Source organism: Clinocottus analis, unplaced genomic scaffold (genome assembly GCF_023055335.1).
Source record: "Clinocottus analis isolate CAN_PGR_092001 unplaced genomic scaffold, fCliAna1.0.p SCAF_6, whole genome shotgun sequence".
Lineage (NCBI taxonomy): Eukaryota > Metazoa > Chordata > Actinopteri > Perciformes > Cottidae > Clinocottus > Clinocottus analis.
Window position 1 is genome coordinate 15,652,225 of NW_027176218.1, and position 20,796 is coordinate 15,673,020.

The 20,796-nt window shown below is 40.1% G+C and overlaps 2 protein-coding genes across 3 annotated transcripts; both read right to left on the minus strand.

The window, feature by feature from the left end:
• Nucleotides 1–3,857: 3,857 nt before the first annotated feature.
• On the minus strand, nucleotides 3,858–9,143 carry zgc:153031. The gene is made up of 6 exons (XM_068603377.1): nucleotides 8,857–9,143; nucleotides 6,096–6,145; nucleotides 5,602–5,707; nucleotides 5,397–5,523; nucleotides 4,824–4,939; nucleotides 3,858–4,306 (listed from the first exon to the last, which is right to left on the minus strand). Exons 1-6 carry the CDS (start codon nucleotides 8,955–8,957, stop codon nucleotides 4,216–4,218), a joined length of 591 nt encoding a protein of 196 aa, XP_068459478.1. The 5' UTR covers nucleotides 8,958–9,143; the 3' UTR covers nucleotides 3,858–4,215.
• A 1,753-nt stretch (nucleotides 9,144–10,896) lies between these two features.
• Nucleotides 10,897–18,611, minus strand: cry1b (cryptochrome circadian regulator 1b). 2 transcript variants are annotated; one of them, XM_068602582.1, is made up of 11 exons: nucleotides 17,960–18,611; nucleotides 16,757–16,865; nucleotides 16,213–16,355; nucleotides 15,892–16,076; nucleotides 15,682–15,770; nucleotides 14,955–15,095; nucleotides 14,465–14,776; nucleotides 14,148–14,299; nucleotides 13,482–13,684; nucleotides 12,851–12,988; nucleotides 10,897–11,787 (listed from the first exon to the last, which is right to left on the minus strand). In XM_068602582.1, the coding sequence occupies exons 1-11, from the start codon at nucleotides 18,115–18,117 to the stop codon at nucleotides 11,705–11,707; spliced, it is 1,713 nt and encodes a 570-aa protein (XP_068458683.1). In that variant the 5' UTR covers nucleotides 18,118–18,611; the 3' UTR covers nucleotides 10,897–11,704. The 2 variants fall into 2 exon arrangements, with proteins under 2 accessions (XP_068458683.1, XP_068458684.1); XM_068602583.1 differs by lacking the exon at nucleotides 17,960–18,611 and adding an exon at nucleotides 17,426–17,556.
• Between the last annotated feature and the right edge of the window lie 2,185 nt (nucleotides 18,612–20,796).

Consider the following 20,796-nt stretch of genomic DNA (forward strand, 5'->3'; position numbering starts at 1 on the left):
ATCATTCAGCCAGCGTAACGACTAATTAACCACAACAGTGGCTCGGTTGGTCAGTTCCTGGTTTGGAAAGCTGTGAGGATACCAGGGTCCAGAGCACCACTGGAGGAGGGCAAGGGCGTCTGAGATTGTGTCACTACCTGTTGTTTCGGAACGAGAAAACAATGGGGGGTTATGGAACAACATTTAAAAAAAATGCATCCCTCATTTTATTTGAAATGAGTAGATCATCTATTTATTATTGTAGTATTTGTTATTTATAATTCATTTGAGATATTTTGACTGAACGTTCTAGTCGAAACGGCAGTTAGTTGTTGTCGTCATACAGACGTCAATAAAGCTGGTGAGCTCCTTCAATACATATGGGATTAAATCGTAGCACAAATTAGACATTATTGTGATGTTCTGGACCTTTGCATGCGGAAATGCTCTGGAACTGGACCTCATTGAATACCCCAACTACAACTTACACTAAGTTATAAAACTAGGTTAAAGCAAGCACAGCACACCTGGAAATGACGACGGTGAACACACTTGAACAAAAACTCTCCACCTTGTCTGTCACCTCTGGATAAAGATATTAGGTGGACTCTTCTCTTACTCATCTATCAGCAACAATTACGACGTCGTTCAGTCAGCTAATGTGGCGCAATGTCGCCACCTTCTGGTGTAGCTAGGAACTGCATCTCATGTCAGTGAATGTTTCTAGAGCTGCTGCAGTACAACTTCATTAAGACAAAATTCCCCTATAGAAAGAATAAAGGTCAAAACTGTCACAAATGTGTATATTCTTTGAACACATACACCTATAACATGTTTGCTTAAATATGAGTAAGTGATATATTATTGTAAAGCTGTTTTTTTTCCTCTGTAGATAGGTTTGTATATATAGTGACATGTTTGTGCATAATGGCATAATTTCTTTTATTGTCATCTGTGGATTTTTCAAGTTCAATACAAACATTCATAGTTAACTTTCCGACCAACTAACAGCCATTTTCAGCCCAACAGGGAAGCAGGTCTGAATTACATAAAAACAATACATGTCACACAGGTTTTAAGCCAGTGTTAGGCTTCAGGGTGTGCGGCTCCCTCGTCTTCTCTGCTCAGACGCCAACAAGACAAGAGGTGTGCACCTGCCTCACTCCACCGGCCTGAACCAACGTTGCAGCTTGATTTCTTCTTGCAGATTGTTTTATTTTTCTTTAATTTAATGACAGACTACATACCAACATTAAAGGTGCATGCTGTCACCTACTGCACCAGATTGTGTATCATCATGGCTCAAAAAACCATAGCATCAAATTAAAAAACTAAAATCTTGACTTTGTAAAGAAGCTATATTCTGGTTATTAAACCTGTTTCATTCAAAAATGTAAATAAAGCCCTTCTAACCTGTACCAGTGTGTCTCCTATCTCATCTTATATCGACCACCCTGGCCTTCAGTCTGTCTTTTTCCATGCTGAACTTCCTGCACAACGTCTAGCAGTTACATATTTCACATGTATTGTTACGCCCGGCCGAGGGGAGCCGGAGAGCAGCGTATGGACGGCTCTCCCCACATCCCAAATTAGGAGCAATGCTGCAGTTTGTGAGAAACAGTGATTGTTTATGTTGCACTTAGGTGTCGTAAATTCTTCAGGGTGCGCATCAGGGCCCACTTCCATCAAATGCACTCTGGGTCATAACATCCCCCCACCTAAGATCAAGCATTTCTTCTAAGTGAAGAAATGCTTGTACAACACTTTGGTATTAGTCGGGGCCGGAAAGTTACTGGAAAAATGGAGGGTGTCCTTGCTTTATTTACCACAGGTACCAACGGCTAGCGCTGCATCGAAGATGGACAAACAGTTTTGTGGGTCAGGAGAAACTTATCCTCCAGGACAGCCGCTTCAGCAACTGTCGTTACTCTCTGCTCATTTAAATACAAATCGATGCGCTCAGGCAGACATTTTTAAACTCTTCCCAAAGGATCAGCTCCCGCAGCTGCGCAAAGTCAGTAACTTTACTGGACTTACAGCACTTATCAAAAAGCATGCCTTTCCCACGCGCAAACTCTACAAAGTCTGGCTCCCATCCTTTCCACCACTTCTGAACATTTGCCTATATGCTTCAGGCACTAGTTCATAAGCTGGTAGCACTGTAGCCTTAACCACCTGGTAGTCCAGACTCTGCTCCAGTGTCAGAGTGTTACACCTCCTGAGCTTTACTCACCAATTTACACTGGAGCAGCAAAGTTCAAACCCCCTTCGGCCACTTCAAAGTGGACGTGCTACGTTCAAATGCATTAAAGTATGAATCTACTTCAGACTCCATGAAGCTGGAAGCTGGAACATCCACTTCCTTGTGCCCCTCAGCAGTAAACAACCTCCTCTCCTGTAGCTTATCAGTCACCAGCTGTCTCAGGTCCTCCTTGTTTACCTTCACAAGCATTTGTATATTCAAACCAGTTCGCAATGAGCACCAACTCTCTCTTCCTACATTTATCTAGCTGCTGAATACTTTCTTTTTCTGTATGTCCTCAACTTAATCGACAAAAAATAACACAGTATTTTCTGCATCTATCACTTCTCACTTTTAATTATGTTGTTCTTTCTACTCCCAGAGTCATTTTCAGACATTTCCTTGAAGGTAGTTTTCCAGCAGCTAAATAAAGGTTTTTAAAAAAAATCAGTAGTAGTTGTGTTTGGTAATAAAACTCAATATTCAGTTACCAACAGCAAATATTAGCTTTCCCGCTCCCAACTTTCATGGATATCAATTTTAGCCATGTGTAATTGTGTGTTCACACCGAAAGAGTTGCAAAAGAGTTGCGTAATATTTGCCCGAGTAAATTACATGTAAAGTCAATGCACGGATGCAAATGGTTGCAAAAAAGCGAATTCTGACGTGACAGCAGATGAGTAGTTTACTTGTTGTTACATAACTGTTAAATAACTGCAAATAACGCAACAGCTACACACACCCAACTAATTCACAAGTTGAGTCTGATGACTGGGAATGTATGTACTCATCACTGTAAATCTTATTCCTATAACTAAGACATGTATTAAAGTCACCTTGGCTATTCTAAGTAAAAGGCTATTAATAGCCAATAGATGGAAGAGGGTACAGAGAACGTTAGCGTCCTATGTGATCAATGAAAGTTGATCTGGTATATATTGTTATTCAGTTACCAGCAGCATAAAGGTTGGCTTTCTGTTTCTCGCCACATTGATATGCCTCCTTGATGCCTCTAAAAACACATCTCTTATGACTACACCTTGAATAAGGAAGGTAGCACAGTAGTAGCACTCAGATGGCACTTACTGCACTTTGTAGTTTGATTTCATTGAAGAAATTGTACTTTCCTAATTCTTGTTGTTCTGAGTTTGTACTCATGGTTGAGTGCACTTATAAGTCGCTTTGGATAAAAGCCTCAGCTTAATGAAATGTAATGTAATGTCCATCTAGTGGCAGAAGAGATCACATAACGCTGGATGAATAAGGATAATTTTATTCAAAAATGAAAAATGAATTTTCAAAAAGTCAGCTTTTACTCCATTAAAAACTTAACCATTGATTTATTTTCAGAAAAAACTCGATTCACAAAAGACGACACATAAAACAATTTAAAACATGACTGATTGTGTCTTTCTATTTTCAAACACAACAAAGAACACGCTGCAAAATTTCTCCATGTATTTCTAAATAAAGCACAGTTATGATAATCAGCTTTTTAAGCCGGCATCTGTCTTGTTGGTTTAGAAAGGACTCGATCTGCTGAGCGACCCAGAGCACAAGCTGTCATTACTGACAAACATATTCTCTGCACTGCTGCAATGTTACTGAGGAGGATGACGAGATGCAAACGCTGACAAGGGTTGCAGGGGATTTATTTTAAAACGACAGAGCAGATCATAATAAAACCAAACAGCAGTGATGGAAAAAAGACTTGGGAAACAACACTGGACCTCTTTTTACGTATTTGCGTTTGAAGTACCTCAATGATTGCAAAGAGTATGAAGGTCCTATTTAGACTGGAACCCTAAATGATTACATGATAAAAGCGTTAGCTGTAGGACTTTGGCTTTTTTCCAAAAATATATTGACACACTGTGGGTTTGGGGTTTGGTAGTGTGTCAAGTGTATCCAGGAGTTGACTCTGTAGTAAATCGTTAAAGGTTTTTAAGGAATGTCAAGGAAGTTTCTGACTTCTTCATTTTCTCGTTGGCCGTCTACACCGCGTCACCAGCCTCTTTCTTGAAGACTTGGAATTTGTACTTAATTCCGTTCTCCTCTTGAATTCCACTCGGTACGTCAGGAAATCTGGTTTAGAAACGAGAGAAAAGCAGTTTTGTGCGTTCATTAAAAAAAAAAAGGAAATCTATCAAATATAATAATGACATGGATAAACTATTTTTAATATACATATTTAAATTAACTTTCATTGTGGATGAAAACCTTCTGACATAAAACAAGCAAAGTACTGAATAGTAATGATAGCAAACCATAGAAAACATTGAAAATACCAAAAACAAAGTGCGAATCTTCCTTTATTTTAACTCTATAAACTAATTTACTGTTCAAATTCAGTGTAATTGAAGTAAGTGTTGATGTCAGTAAATCCTATTGAGGTTAACTTAAACCAAAACCTTCTGACAGGATACAAAAAGTTACAACATCACTCTCAAAGCTGTATGTAAAGATCCCTCCTTCCTAACTATTTAACCATTAACCGTCCCCATGAACCCTTCACCCATCAACACAGGTCGTTCAGACTGTGGGGCCCGATCCTCTGTGACAAGGTCACCTGCACTAATCTGAGGAGGAGATGAACACATACCCTTCCTGTTCTTTAAAGAGTCCTCTGTCAAACTCAGGGAAGAAAACGTCGCAGTCAAAGTCGGCCATGACGTCTGTCAGGTAAACCAAGTCACACCACGGGTGCTTCAGAGCATCCTGATCATGAACAAGATGGAACAGAGACGTGGGTCACGTTAACAGGATTAAAAACCAGACTTTACTGTGAGTATTGCAGCCCAATATGATGAATAAATGGTCTTGTATTGTAGGAGCAAACATACGTCAGTATGTCATAAGAAAGAAGGAATTCAAGCTGCAAAAGACAACTTTACATTTGTGTGGCTCCACTTGGCACTGAACATTTAAACAGTTTCCTGTTTACCAACCCCGCTGATGTGAGATCATACTAAAGGTTAGAGCCACAATGAACTACGGGGTGTTGCTCTACCATGAGCTTACTTTAAAGCTTGTTCCAACCGAAGGCACTCGGCAAACAAAAGAAAAAGAAACAAAAAGAGTGGTGCGGTTTGAAGTTGGGTAGAGCTGTGGAGAATGCTGGATAACAGGTTTGTGGAAACGTGTGAAGAGAAGCTCAGTGCTCATGCCAGTTTACCTCGTAGACCTGCGTCCCTCCAACAATCCAGATCGTCTCAATCAAGTCAGCGAGGGGGGGCTGTGCAGCCAGACGGGCAGCGCTGTCCAAGTCTCGACACAAGAAGTTGGCGTGATCTGGAACAGTCCTGTAAGGAGACATCTCCATTAGTCTCTTTGACTTTGATAAATTGTTGATGCGGGTATTTGTGTGAGCGAGCACTCACTTCATCGTGGTGCTCAGCACTGCATGCAGAACATTGGGCAATGGGAAATCCAGTTTTGGGACAGAGTACCAGCACAGTTTCCCCCACACCATCATGTTCATCTTTCCTGAAAGAGAAAAGAATGAAATATTTCACACGGAAGTCCAAACTATTGCAGCTCTCACGTCTCTTCTTGTAGCACATCGGACAGGACCGGGTTTCACAACCGTGAAAGTTGTAAAACATGTATTTTATCAGGTAGCGGTGGATTTAAATAATATCTGTAATTTCATGGTAATAACATATATTTAAATATAATACCTTTGGAATAAGAGACGGTATATCCCTCATCCTACCATCATAAATGGCCTCTTAAGGCTCTTTCAGATTTACAAAAGTAAGGTTATCATTTTGATATAATTACCAAAATACAAGAGGGACTTTGACTCCTGTATTAGAATCCAGTCCTATATGAGGCGGCTTTAATATGATGTAACATTGATGTTGAGCAATACCTGGTCTGGAGACCCCCATCACATGGTTCCTAAAATTCTGGAATTCAGATCTGCAAGAGTCAAATTTTTAATTTTATTATCATTTTCTTTTTCAAGATTAAATCACACAGGAAACAGTTACTATATTCATTCACATTATATGCTGCTGCTTGGTCTCCACAGAGAAAATTATGCCAGAGTGAATACGATGTTATATAACACATCAAAAAACAAATCTACTTTTTCTGTAACATTGTGCGAGCTCCCCATAAAACACCAACTGCATAACTTATAGCAGTACTACTTCCTCTACCGCTATACTTCACACTTAGTGCTGCTGTACTTACCATCAAAGTCAACATATATACTATTACAAAGCATCCCTGTTAACTATGACACTAGTGCTGATGCATTTTTGATTCATCAACTGCATAATCAGGAGCTAAATGATAATTTTACCAACTTAATTTGGCATTTGTCAGTTAAAAACACTAAGCATGTCAGCTTCTCTGGTCACAGGTGTTTACCCATTTCAGTACATCATGTACTTTTGATCACTCACTGCTTTCATCCTTTAAATGTTTTCCTCAAAACTTTACCAAGAGCTAAACAGTAAGAGTTAAAATATGCCATTAAAGATGCTATTGAAGACTGAATAAATAAATAAACAAATAAAAAACTATTAACCCACTTTTGATCTGTCCTGCTGCACACACACACACACACACACACACACACACATACACATGCACGCACACACACACACACACACACACACACACACACACACACACACACACACACACACACACACACACACACACACACACACACAGTAAAATTGACAGTGCTAATGCAACACTTAAAGAGTCAAATTTGACACTGAGTCAGTGAACATATGGTCCCTATCTACAGAGTGTAAAAGTTACACTGAACGTAGTGTTAACATTTCAGTCAATAAATCTCTGGTAAGAGTTAATATTTTAAACTACACTACACTGAGAAGTGTTACCCAGATGTTACACTCGGATGTAAATAACACAAGTAGTGGTATCTAAATTTCACTCTAATACTCTTTATGAGTGTTAGTCCTACTTGACACTATAAGTGTAGTTTTAACTGACTCTTGCCATTGTTAAAAATATGTATTATTGTATTTACTCCCTATTAGTGTACTTTTTATCAAACACTTTACTTACTTATTTTCAATAGACTCCTTTTTAACTCTTCAACAGAATAACTTTAAAGTGTTTTGCATTTTCTCACTTCACCATGTCCAGCTAACACTTCAAACAATAAAACTAAAACATGTCTGCAGGTGAAAAAAACAACAAACACAGTATATCATATCTTAATGACAATTTATTACAAATTAAAACATTTTCGTTTAGTGTGCGTACAATGTTGACTTATGTTTACGAGATGTGTAACTCCCATTTATCAGACCTTTCGTCGTTGTAGTTCAGACCAGACGGCTCCAACAGGTTTCTTAGCAAACACAGATGTGCTGTGAAATGATGGAGTAAAGGAAAAGACAGTATTCATTAAACATGAAATATTCAACATTGTTTTTCAACTGAGGCATTCTTTAAAGGAAGTTCACAGTAAACATTTCACACATCATCTGACCTGTTTGGCATCTTCATGCTAACTCCCTTGTGCTGAAGGGCTGACGTATCCTCAGGGCCGAGCCTGAGAGGTGCAGCTATAAACACACATGAGAGGACTGACTGTCAGTAGACAGCAATATCACACTCACATTACTTTAAAAATTATAATTCAGTTGAACAGGAGGAAAAAAAGAAATGATTGTATACAGTAACTGATTCATATGAACCTCATTTTAAAAGTTTAAAGAACTGTTACCACCACTGACCGCTTTTAAATCGAGAATGAAAGAAATAGAGGCAGGTTCCCGAAAATGTAAATGTTTCTTCAACTGTTTTAACTTGTCTTGTTCTAGGTTTTCTGTCTGTAACTATGTGTTTTTTATGCTGCTGTCTGTCATGGCCAGGTCGCCCTCAAAAAACAGATTTTTTTAATCTACTGGTTAAATAAAGGTTTAAATTTAAAAATGTATAAATTAGCTTTGAAGTTAATTCCATGCAGTCATGCAGTCCAAGGAGCATTTGCAGTATTCATGGTCGTGTTTGGTGTTAGCTAGCTGGGCTCCTGTTGGCGTAACTGTGCAGCACCTTTAAACTAAGCTTCATTAAGCTTTCAAAACAACAAAACAGCTGCAGTATATGTTTAAGAAACAAGATAACGGTATTCTAATTCTTCTCTTTAAACATTTGGTTTCATAAGTGATTTAGAGAAACTTACCACAGTCTTTGGAGAAGTGCGAGATGGCCAGAGAGGAGACTCAAATCCGTTTGAGAGGAGAAGGAGGTGGGCGGAGCCTCTCAGAGTATAGAGTACTTTTCAGAGTACACGCAGTGTACAAATACATTAACACTGGGGGTTTCTTGACTCTTGCTGTTGTCGTATTAAATCTGAAATAGTCGATGTACTTTGACACAGCATTTTTACACTGAAAAGTTTAACTGATGTAACTTATTTACACCAACACTCGGCAATAAATTGGTAGCAATTACTCTTGACATTGTTGTCATAACTCTGGAAGAGGTCATATACTTTGACAATGCATATTTAACGCTGTGGAATATGGAATATACGACATATGGCCCGCCTGCAATAAGGGATGTCCTTTACTACAGGTGGGCTGCACACACATGAATAAGCATTTAGGAGCCGGCATCACAAACGGAGTCTCTCTTACGGTAAGTCCCAGGGCATTTTCCCGTCTTTCCCGATGCCCCCACCATTGCAGACCGCGGCTATGAGGCGAACTGGCTTCTTCTGCACTTTGTCCCCGCTCATGTCTGACGAGCGCGCGATCACGAACACGCACCTCTTCTGCACGCGGACACCGATTTATAGAAGAAGCTTGACGTCAACCATGCCCGCCCACGGACACCGAGTCAGCTGCTTCTATCGGCTGTTGTTGGACACGGTGGCTTTGCAGCGCATTCTTGAGTGTTTTCCAGCTTCCGACCTCCACGGTGCGTTTCCTCAGCAGCACGCAGGGGAGGGAGGGAGGGAGGGAGAGAGAGAGGGAGAGAGAGAGAGAGAGAGAGAGAGAGAGAGAGAGAGAGAGAGAGAGAGCTCCCCCACGCCGACGCTAACGTCCACTGTGTGATCGTTCAGCATCGTGATGAACTCTCTGAAAATATGCATCTAAAATGTCTGTAGATGCTTTTCATATTCATATGTCGAGTGAAGTTCAGGTTAGGTGAGCGAGGTCAGCAACTAATGTGCAGACGCAGATGTTTTTGTCTATGAAATGTTCGGTTCTTGAGGGAACTTCAGTCACACGCCTGCACTCCTCAACACCTTATCGGTGTATACATCACTATAGAGAGAAGCAGACTGGACGTTGCACGTCTCTTTCTGTGAGAAAAGATGAGCACACGGGATGTTCAAAGCGAACAGGACAAAGCGAATCAGGTGTTGGGACTCTGTGAGACGAACCTGTGAAGGCCCCACAAGGCCCCACTTCCGTTTGTGGGGCAGTTGGTTGTTCAACTCATTGCTTTTGCAACTGCAACGCTTGTGACTTTACCTGCGATTGAGAAAATAAATTGCGAGGAGGAGAGAAGTTGTCGAACTGAACTCTTCTGGAGGCGACACACCAGGTTTCCAATAGTTGTACACGCTAACAGCTCAAAAGACGCTCCCAGTAATTTGGTACACTTCCTCCAGCCGGCAGAGGAAAAACGGAGAAAAAAAATATTAAATTCAAAGAACAAACATAAATCGATTTAAAACCATGAAAGGTAATGGGGTCCACGCAATACAACTAGATACACCATTGATGAAGGCTTTAAGGTTGGGTATTTTATGTATGAATTACTGCTGATTAAATACATTCATGAATAAAAAAGGTTGATACAATGCAACTTTTCTGAAAAGATTATTTATTTGAGCATTAAGCTCCTCAGTGGCAGGTTGTTTAGTGCATCCTGTGGCACTGCATCTTGTTTTCCACTGGAAGGGAACTCTTAAGGGTATTTATCCACCAGGAACTTTAGAGAAGGCATTTAATTGTGTTTCCTCCATTGGAAAGGCCCCATGGAGGGCATTTTATGCTTCATCTCGATAGGAACATGCTGCAAGAGGGAGCTTCATTGTGTTTTTTTCTTTCTGAAAACGTCCCTCTGTGTCCTACCACAGACTACTTAAAATGTGCACAGAGATATTTGAGGAAAACAGGATTAAAAGGTAAACAAAAATATATGTAAAAAGATGTGATGTGTGACACACCATCTCCAATGAATAGTCTTGATAAAATAAATCTAAAATCCCTGTAGATGCTTTTGATATTCATGTCTAGTGAAGTTCAGGTTAGGTGAACAAGGTCAGCAACCAATGTGCAGATGCAGCTGTAGTTGTGTCTAGAAATGTTCTGTTCTCAAGGGAACTTTAGTCACACGCCTGCACTCCGTGTATTAAAGAGCCGAACGTCCGGCTGTTCGGGGTGTTGTTTTAGACGGTCAACTTGCGAGTTGACTAGACGACTCCCTGCTTTTGCAACTGCAGAGCTTGGTACTTTACCTGTGATCGAGGGAATAAATTACGAGAACGAGAGAAGTTGTCGAACTGAATTCTTCTGGAGGCGACACCAAGCTTCCAATAATTATACACGCTAACAGTCTCACGTTTACATATTAGTGCAAATACAAGCAACTGCAAATAAAATGTTTGTGTAAAAAAGAAAAATCAAAAGGATATGACAAAGTTTCATTTATTGCCATTTCAATACAGTTAGAAATTGGCGATTCTTTATACAAAAATACATTTACAATCACGTGGGAGACGAAAGCACATGAACTTTTTGAGCTTTGGTTATAGAATATTTACAAAAGTAGTTTTGAAACCACAGAACTAAATATACAAAAAGCTGGAAATTAAAATACATATTTACAAAATAAATAAGGGCCTTTGTGAGGCCTGCTGTATTTTCAAACCCATCAGCCTTGCATTCCTTCCAACTGTACTCTTGTGTACTAAAAAGGAGAAGACCAAAATGTTCCCTCCAATTGTAGATTCATGTGAGTGTGAACCTAAAATTCTTCGGATGAAATATAGGGGGGTTTTGTTTTTGATAAAAGAAACAACTGTGTGTCATCTCGATAATATTACGTCTCAGTGTTGATCTAATGATCCACTGAATTACAGTTTCGCCCTGATGCCTGACTGATGTGGGGTGTTGAGGGCATTGGTGATGATGAGTGGTTTTAACAGTTGTACAGTAACATATTGTAGTGGAAGACAATAGGTTGCCTCACAACACCGTGGTTTTGAGATTTCATAGATCATTTGTTTTTCCTGCAATACTCTGCGTTCACAGGGGTTTCTCATCCTTCAATATCAGCATTGTCTCTGAATTCCTTCCGCAGTTCCTGAGATGTGCGATGCGTCTGATCTGGAGACCAAGACAGGTTATGGATCTATGGAATTATCTATAGTTGTTAGTTACAGTTACAGTTGTGTGTCAGCTGAGGGAACCGCAGGAGAAGATGATATCCAGATGACTGACGGATCCTTTGTATTCTGCTTTTTGCACACTATTTGTTCTGCCTCCAGGATTTAGAGCCGATTTTGAGTGGAGTTTCTTCGTGGCGCCGCTTCTGTGTGAAATGACCTCTTTCTGCAATAAAACAAGAAACACTTAAGTCAATAAGTTAAACAGTAAAGTGAATATACCTATCGAGCCAATACTTCCATTTGCAGTTTAGCAACTTGGCTGAGGGCATTTTTGTTTTTGAATATCAGAATCAACCAAGTTAGGTGCACATACAAGGACATTTTATTTCTTTATTCCTTACAAAGAATAGACAGAACTGTTATGCACCGTTATGTACACTAGTAAAGTGAAATGGGATTAAATGTTTAAAGTGTTCTGTAAGTTGTAAAATTATTGAATTAATGCCGAATGGATACATGGACTGGATGTGCAGCGTGTACTTTTAAAGATGTCTGTAATTACAGCTTGTTTTAGGAGAACATCAGTAGTAGTTGCGTTTGGTAATACAGCTCAGTATTCAGTTAGCGAGAGCAAATATTAGCTTTCACGCTGCCAACTGTTTGATGGATATCAATTTCAGCCATGTGTCATGGTGTGTCCACAACAAAAGAGTTGCGAAATATTTGCGTGAGTAGATCACATGTAAAGTCAATGCACAGATGCGAATGGTTGCGAAAAAGCAATTTTTTTTGCCGGGCCGCACGAATGACAAGAAAAAGTTTGCAAATATTCGCGTTTTCACTCTTTTGATAATATTATGAACCCAGACACGGGGTCGTTTGATGATCTAACAATAGTTATATTTCCACAACAAGTATAAGATTGATAGTTGTTAATTTTCCATGGTCGATAGCGGAAATGAAAACTGTTTTACAGGAACGTGACTGGGTCAGTTTAGGTTAGCTAGTGAGGCTATGTGCTGGTAACTAGGGGTAATGTGGCTCAAGCCGCGCCCCCTTTCCGCTGCAACCGGTTTAAAAAGCGAAAAAACAAACAAACTATATAAAAGTGTCGAGCGAGTTAAATCAGGCGAAAAAGCGTCGCGAATATTGGCAACTGTTTTGGTGATTCTGATTCTGATGAGGACTCTCAGTAAATAAAATGTTACGTTTCTTACAATTTTAAATGTATTTAATGTATTAACATTGAACTAACTGTATTTAAACCAATGACAATGTTAACATACCTGTTCGAGATGCTCCTGCATATCTGGAGAGGCCTTCAGAGGAACCACCCAGACCAGGACTTGTCTCCGGGTTGACTCCTCCAAAACTACTGCCATTCGCACCATTGTTGGGATTGGCAGGTACTGTTGCCAGCAGGCCTGAAAGAAGACCAAAGCATTTTAATGTCTCATCCACATGACAACACTTGTTTGTGACAACAAGAAAGATTATATTTTTAGTCTCATGAAAGTTTTTCTACATGTGACATCCAGATTGTTGTTGTCTCAATAGTTGCTACAGAACAGAGCTATTCCTGGGGTTTTATCTGCAAATTGCCTCTTTACAATCACACAACAGACGCATGGAAATATTGATTAATTTGTCTGTGTCAAAAGGCAAGTAACAGCAAGTAGGCGCTCAGATCTACTGTCCATCATCGTGGTATATGGCGTTAGGTCTCATAACACAGATTTTCTAGGGAATCCTGGATTGCAGGAGTGACTAAAAAGTCTGAACTATATGAAAAGACATTTCCTTTTAACTTTTTATGCATCTGTATAAATATGCTACCTGTAATTCCATATATTTAGAAATGCATTGAAATGATGGCAGGAGAGAGAGAGTTTAAGTTTATACATATTTGGTTCATACCTAGTCCTCTGTAGCTGGAAAGCTGCTGGTAAATTTGCTTCATGCGCTCAATGTTGATGCGGCTGGCCTCAGCATGGTTCACCATGGGTTTTGGGTAGTGGACTCCAATGATGCACTTGGCTGCCTTCTGCACTTCCTCTGGGGCGTTCCAAGGATCATAGATGTATTTGGCTGGAAAGCCTCTCAATGTGGGCAAATAACGCCTGGAAGCAGAGAAAGAAGAGAATAAAGTTGGATTTGGAGAATAACAAATTTGTGGAAGATGCTATAAGGTACAGTAGAATAATGCAGCACACTCCAGATATATGTGCGTGTTGTCTGAGATGTTACAGAATTGCCATGGTAGATAAGCGATTGTTGAACCACCAGTAATACAGACTGTGAAAACATATTCTTCAATATTGGCCCTGCAAGTTAGGTCACAAAATTTGCCACATCGTTCAATCAATTACAACACATGACTGTATTGTGACAAACCTTGACAAATTAGTCCCCCCATGTGAGGCTACAAAAATTGCAGAGGCTAACAATGAGATATTAGTTCCACAATTGAAATGATGGCAGGGTGTACAAATACCCACGTCATCGTGAGCTTTTGAAAGGCTGGTGCTTTTATATTTATATTATATTTATTTTTACATGCTGCAGATGGAAGTATTAACTGACCGTATGTAGTCCCCATTGGGGTCCGTGCGTCGTCCAAATCCCACAGGGCAGTAGCAGTGGAAAAACTGCTGGAAAAATGAACTGCAAGAAAGCCACATCCAGCTGCCAGCATTTACACTCCAGTCCGCATCAATGAGCAGCTCTTCAAACACCTGTACAAGACACAGAGTGGACAGTTGAGTCAATGCATGCTAGAAATCTCAATCAGCACAAGAAACACCAGGACAGCAGCAGCGAGGCACATTCATTTACTATAACTCTTCTGTTTTTGTCCCCTTTATGGACTTAGATGGTAGATCCCTTTTCTCTGTTCTTACCTTCATGCCCTCCTCCCAGCTGACCCAGAGGTCTCCCCTGGTGAGGAAGCAGGCCACAGCATGCCTCGCCAAATGATGGATCCACCCCTCCTGCCTCAGCTGCGTCATAATGGCGTCTATCCAGGGAAAGCCCGTCCGTCCCTCTGCCCACTTGGCCAGCGCTTCTGGGTTTCGGTCCCAGGGGATCTGTACACAAACAGGGTTTCCCTCCATCTTGTCAAAGCAGGGGTTGTTGGTGGCAGTCGTATAGAAGAACTCCCTCCACAACAGCTGGCCATACAAGGAAAGTGGTGGGGTGCTGTTCTTCTTGACCTGATAAGATAAAGCACACAATACGACTTTAAAATAAAAAGTTTTGCCTCAGTTTCTCACAGCAACATAAAACCAATCTGAGTGAAAGCAAATTCTGATTAAAAAAAAAGTAAAAAAAAGGGTTTTCAAAATGTTAGTTGTTTGTGTTGTTTCTTGTCTAGAATGTAGTTCTTCATACCTTTCTGTAAAGATCCGTAAGTTTGAAGTAGAAGAGCCGACAAGAGAGACATCCAAAGCGCAGGTAGGGGCTGAGGCCTGTAGGACTGGCCAGCAGGGAGTTGGCGTTCATACGTGGACGCTCAAAGTTTGCCACCCATGCCTGAAAAAAAGGTCAGTCAACTTTAATTCAATTATCCCTATGTGATTGCTGATAGATAATTCCCTGACGATTTTTTTTTTTTACTTTACATCTTAGAATCCCTTCTAGCAATTTTTTAATGTGTTTATTGGCTTTCCGGTCTTTTTTTCTGAGAAATGGTTTTAATGCAATGATCAATCTTTTCTATCTGGTTATGATGAAACTGATCTAATCCTCCCCCCTCCCTCCCGTCTAGCATCCAATAGCACTAAATACAAGTCAAATAAAAATGGGCTGGCCCTCATTTGTCTGGTTTACATTTTGTTTTGTCATCGTTATCTAACAAACAGAGAGACTTTTACCAGATATAGGCTGCCGTCTACCATTTTAATTCAGTTTAGATCCCATTGACTCTACAGATGTTTTGACATTAATTTGGTTCAGATTAGAGGTCGACTGATACTGGATTTTCAAAAGCCAAAAATAACAATAATAATAATTCAAAACAGAAAGAAAAAAAAGGAGGAAGAATGTCATGATAACTGTTGAACAGAACATCTAACTTCTTATTTTGTGCTTATAATAATGTGTAGCAAAGTATTTGTACCTTTCTCTCCAGATGCCGCTCCAGCCTCATGAGGGCTTCTGTTTCTCCACCTGGCCACACCGCTGTGGTCAGGCCCTCCGTCTCAAAACCTGAAAAAGCACAATATTCAAACATAGATTCAAAAATTGTGCCAAGTCAGAGACAAAAAAAATCATGCACCTAACAAACTTACAAATAATAATAAAAATAATAATAATAAAAAAAACCTACCAAGCTCTTCCAGGGAGGGCACCGCAAACTTGTCATCGTGGTCTTCGCTGATGGGTGTGGCACATTTCCTGATGACCTCAGACGTGATGGTCTCTGCAGGCAGCTCCACAGCATCCATACGGTTGATGAGGGCCTGGAAGCGCTTGTACGTAAGAGGAGACTGACCATCGTTGAGTTCTATGATCCTTTAGGAAAGAGAAATATGAAGGGAATTAACACCAGTCTTTACAAACACAAAGCAGCTGGTACAAATCAATAGTGTTTCAAACTGATTTATTAGTATGTGACATTTGTTTCAACTAAAATTGTAAAGTCACTCACTTGTCCAGATTGTAGAGGGTGTGAGCAGTCCGCACCATGACCTCCACCCCAGCCTCGCTGGCTAGTTTTTGGATGGCGGCATCCCGCTCCTTACCAAATGGCTCAGAGTCATACTCGTAAGATAGACGGGTAGTCTGCCATTCCTGAGGAACAGTAATAGACATAATACATTGTTTTATTCTGTTAGGAAATGCATGAAAAAGATGGACTGACCACATTGTTTATTGTGAATATTGTTTTTTATGAACAACACATTTTTTATTGAATAACTTGTCAACACGTGGGGCACTTAATATGTAGCTGGGACCATAGGTGACCAATAGTTAGATAAGTTTAGGACCAATAGTTTGGTATTTTCCTAAAAAAAATACAACAAATCTTGAAAGTATAGAATTTCCAAGCCATCAATTTGGGGGGGGGGGGGGGGGGGATTGCAGAACTTCACTATCAACATCTTCCATTGTTTTTCAGCCACTGTTACATAAGTTTTATCATATTATAATAATTAAAAAAGTTCCAGTTTATTTCAGAACAAACATCATACCTTAAAAATCCGAGGGAAGACATCTGTAGGCTGGCCTCTGATGACAAACAAGCGGGAGTTGAGTTTGCGCAGGCTGGCATCCAAGTCCTCCAAGCATTGCAACAAAAACCTGAAACCAAGCAGACAGAATGATCAATTCATTGATTATAAACCTGAGGGTAACACAATGCATTTATTGTCGGTGTACAACAAGATTGCTAAACAAAATGCAGTTTGTGGTCACATTTTGCAGAATAAGAAAAAAAAAACACAAAAAAACTATGTTTCCTGTACGGTTCAAATGCACAAATGACCACACAAAGTCAAAACTAAAAAAATGGGACCATCAGTGCTATTTACAAAATATTACGTAAGGGCAACAGAACACAGATCTCTTATGAATGAGGAGTGTTTCAAATGTGAACAGACCGCCCTCTTCTGGTGAAGTCTTTTTACACACAGTCGACCAAACAGCTCTTGCATAATGTCACCAAGAACAACAGACCAACAACTACACTTAACACAACACTGAATGGGCCATCTCTAAATGAGATAACTTTCTCACATTACAATGAGAGGCAGATGGGATGGATACCTCAGCATTTAACCTTTTGTTAAGCTTGGTAACTTAAAGAAATGTGGTGGCCTTTTAACCAATAGTATGGTTATAGGTAATCTGAAAGCACTGACCTGATTAAGAGGTTTAGCTTGTCTCTGCATTACAGGTGATAGAATTAAGATGAGGGAGAAACGGAGCATTTACTCTGAACACCAGTAAACATGGTGCGTGTGTTTCGTTTCGGTCAACAATGTGAAGTAGGGGGTCGTGATGTAATCACCATAGCAACCCACTGACCCAATTGCAGCGTCAGAGTTTTAGGAAGCGAGAAAAACTGTTACTGCCTTCACACCTCGTCTCAAGACATGAAGGTCAAAGTAATGTGTTTACATATTAATTAAATTATGGATCATCGTCCATTGAATTCATACAGTGGTACAACATGAGGCCAAATTATGCGGAAGAAAGCAGAAAGATTCAAGGAAACTATTTGTAAAAATCCCTCTCTTTAACTATATATATATACATTTACTTCTATGTAATGTATTTTAGCTGGGACTATAAATTGAACAAAGCTATTGAGAGACAAACTGATACATGGCAAGGCTGAATCCAAGGAAACAGTGAAAGAGAGACACATCTCGCATGTTCCGACATCCCCTTACCTCCACCTGTTGATGCCCACATTGGAGGACCCTGCAAACCAGGGGTCCAGGATGTAAACGCAGCGCAGGGAGTCCGCATCCCGGATAGAGTCCCTCAGAGACGGGTTGTCGTGCAGCCGTAGTCCCTTCCTGAACCAGTGGATGGTGTTGACCACCATGTTGCCTGGTTTTTTTTTCCGCTATCCCCGGTGGGGTTACAATGAGTGTAGGGGATTGCCCCAACGAAAAAAAAAGCAAAAAAAAGAAGCAAAACAGTCAAGTGTCCGTTCAGTGGGCGGAGACGCTTCTGACTTGGTGCGTAGGGTATAGTGCTCTGGTTGGTCTGACCTTAACCTTACTCCATTAATTCATCCACAGAGTTGAGTCTCAGCCACAGCACACGCGACGAGAGGAAAAAAAGTAGCAACAATGAACGTTGATTCAACGGAGGGTCGTTTCGTTTCTGAAGAGCAGCGATGTAAAAAATTGTTGTATTTTCCTTCCCACGTAACTAGTAGCTTGCAAAAAGTAGAATCTCTCAAATGTGTCAGGTTTGCCTCCGCATGTAACGTCGCTCCACAATAAGATAACGCACGTCCTACCTCACGAGCGCGATATTATAACCGTGTATACATTGTAGCGCCTGGTAAACACGTCTGACACAAATTGTCCTTTCAACATAGCCACTGCTGAGACGACGCAGTGGGAATGGAGCGCTCTGATTGGTCGGACTCCACCGTTACACAACGCTTTCTGTGTCACGTTTACGTAATGTGCTTTCTTACCGCTGATTACATGCCACCTGCAGCTGTTGTGAATGAGCTAAATGGCTCTCTCTCTCATCGCTTTGTGTACGGGTTCACCCGTGGGTAACGTGGATTAAAGTCACCCCTCAAAGTATCTGATAAAGGCAACATTTGGGGGTTTTGGGGTCAAGTTATGTATGGTTACGTGATAGACCCAGAAGTACCCGGATGAGCACATGTCGAGAAGGCAGGCCTGGCTCGAATTAGGTGTGCTCGATTTAGCACAGGGATTGCACCGCTCACACTGCCACTGTGCGATTGGTCGAGCAACCGCGCCCACTCCCAGCGATACTCTGTGACCAATGAGAGCCGAGTTGAATTACATAAATTGTAATATGTGAAAGTAAGACACAGGAGGAAGTAATACTATTGTGAGATTCATCGTTCTAGTTTTACTATCTAGGACAATTACAGATACAGAGGAAATCAACACTAAAATATGAATTCTATTTTACCGTTGTTATTATTTTGGACATATCAACATACATAGAACGCATTCGTTTGATTGTCTATTTGATTTATTCAGTTTAATTAACATACTTCTGTGCAATGTCTAAGAGGAAAGAGGAACAGGCTGAAGTGAGAGGAGCGTTGGCTACTGTATCACCCTGGAGCAGGTTGTCATCACATATTTGCTCCAAAGACCCAAGGCTATGAGGCATTTATCTACCATTACAATAAATATCTATCTGAGCTGGCATTTAGCTTGCCCAAAGCATAACAATGTATATTCATCAGATATCAGCTTGCCTTGAAACATCCCTATTTGTGATGCAGGACCCAAGGATAACAGGAAACAGCAAACCTCAACGTAAGGCAGTAAGACACTTACTTTTTAGTAAGTCACATGAGTTACTTATGTAATGGCATGTAGTTTTGTAAGCAGACACTAGATGGCAGTCTTTACCAGAATTGGTTTCGAAATGCCACGGAATTCCCTTCCTCGTACACATTTAATCTTTCTCTCTTTTTTTTCATTCAATTATTTTATCATTCATTCATTTCTGTTTCCACACTTCCAGGAGCAGAACTGTGTGTCAAGTTTATTTTTGCTTTGGTTAGAGCAGTCAGAATGAATATGATGTGTTCAGTCAATGGCCTAAGTTGATTAACGATGCAATAATATAATTATCACAATGCTGTGTAAGATAGTGTTCATGATAAGCAATGTAAATATGCATTGCTTGAGGTAATAAGATACAATAGCAGGAGTACAGCGACCCACTTGGTACGGCTACACAGCAGCTCTTCCAGCTAAATGTGAACGTCAGCATGCTCACAGTGACATGCTGATGTTTAGTGGGTAGCCTATAATGTCCACCATGTTCTTAGTTTAGGCTGGTAGCATGCTGACATGATTGTCACTACATTCAAGGTATAGCTAAGACTATAATGTTGTTGTGTTTTTTTGGTCATTGTGTTGTATATTTGGTCAAAAAAAGTTGTATAGACCATAGGCAATCCATACAATTGTATCTTAGATATTTCATTTGGGACCAAAGCGGTGGACAGACCAACAGCATCAGAACAACATTGCCATACTGAAAGCCACACTTGGTTTATGTGGAAAAAAAGAAAAGGGCTTTTGACAACAACAACAAAAAAAATAAATTTAATTGACTAATTTTGAATTGTGCTCCTTCTGACCTGCTGCTCCCTCTAAATCAAATATGATTTAAGTGGACCCTCGGCCAGATAGGCTAATTTTCAGCAAACATAGTAATACAAATTGTGATATTAAATTATCCTCACATAAAAGACCTTCAAGATGAGCTTTACAACCCAACTTAGTTTCCAAAATCCTTTGGTGCTTTACATCAAAGCTATTTTTTAATCAAAATTATATAGCAGTCAATGAGGTTACTTAGTAAAATAAAAAATAATGAAAATCAATCACTTTGCTTCTTTCTCTGAAGATGGAGGAAAGGGCATTATCATTATGAAACCCGGTCTCCCTCCTTTTCGTACAAGTTGTTTTTTGTTCATTAAAATGATGATACTGTATCTGAATACCCTTTTATCCATTTTATTGGACGATATGTGGCTTCTCTC

Coding starts and splice junctions, on each gene's coding strand:
- zgc:153031 (XM_068603377.1), bottom strand. CDS start 8,957: ATGAGCGGGGACAAAGTGCAGAAGAAGCCAGTTCGCCTCATAGCCGCG. Junction 6,146..8,856: donor AAAATGCCCTGGGACTTACC/GTAAGAGAGACT, acceptor TGACTCTTGCAG/ATCTGAATTCCAGAATTTTA. Junction 5,524..5,601: donor GTGCTGAGCACCACGATGAA/GTGAGTGCTCGC, acceptor GTCTCCTTACAG/GACTGTTCCAGATCACGCCA.
- cry1b (XM_068602582.1), bottom strand. CDS start 18,117: ATGGTGGTCAACACCATCCACTGGTTCAGGAAGGGACTACGGCTGCAC. Junction 14,777..14,954: donor TTACGGATCTTTACAGAAAG/GTATGAAGAACT, acceptor TTATCTTATCAG/GTCAAGAAGAACAGCACCCC. Junction 12,989..13,481: donor TTCCAGCTACAGAGGACTAG/GTATGAACCAAA, acceptor GTCTTCTTTCAG/GCCTGCTGGCAACAGTACCT.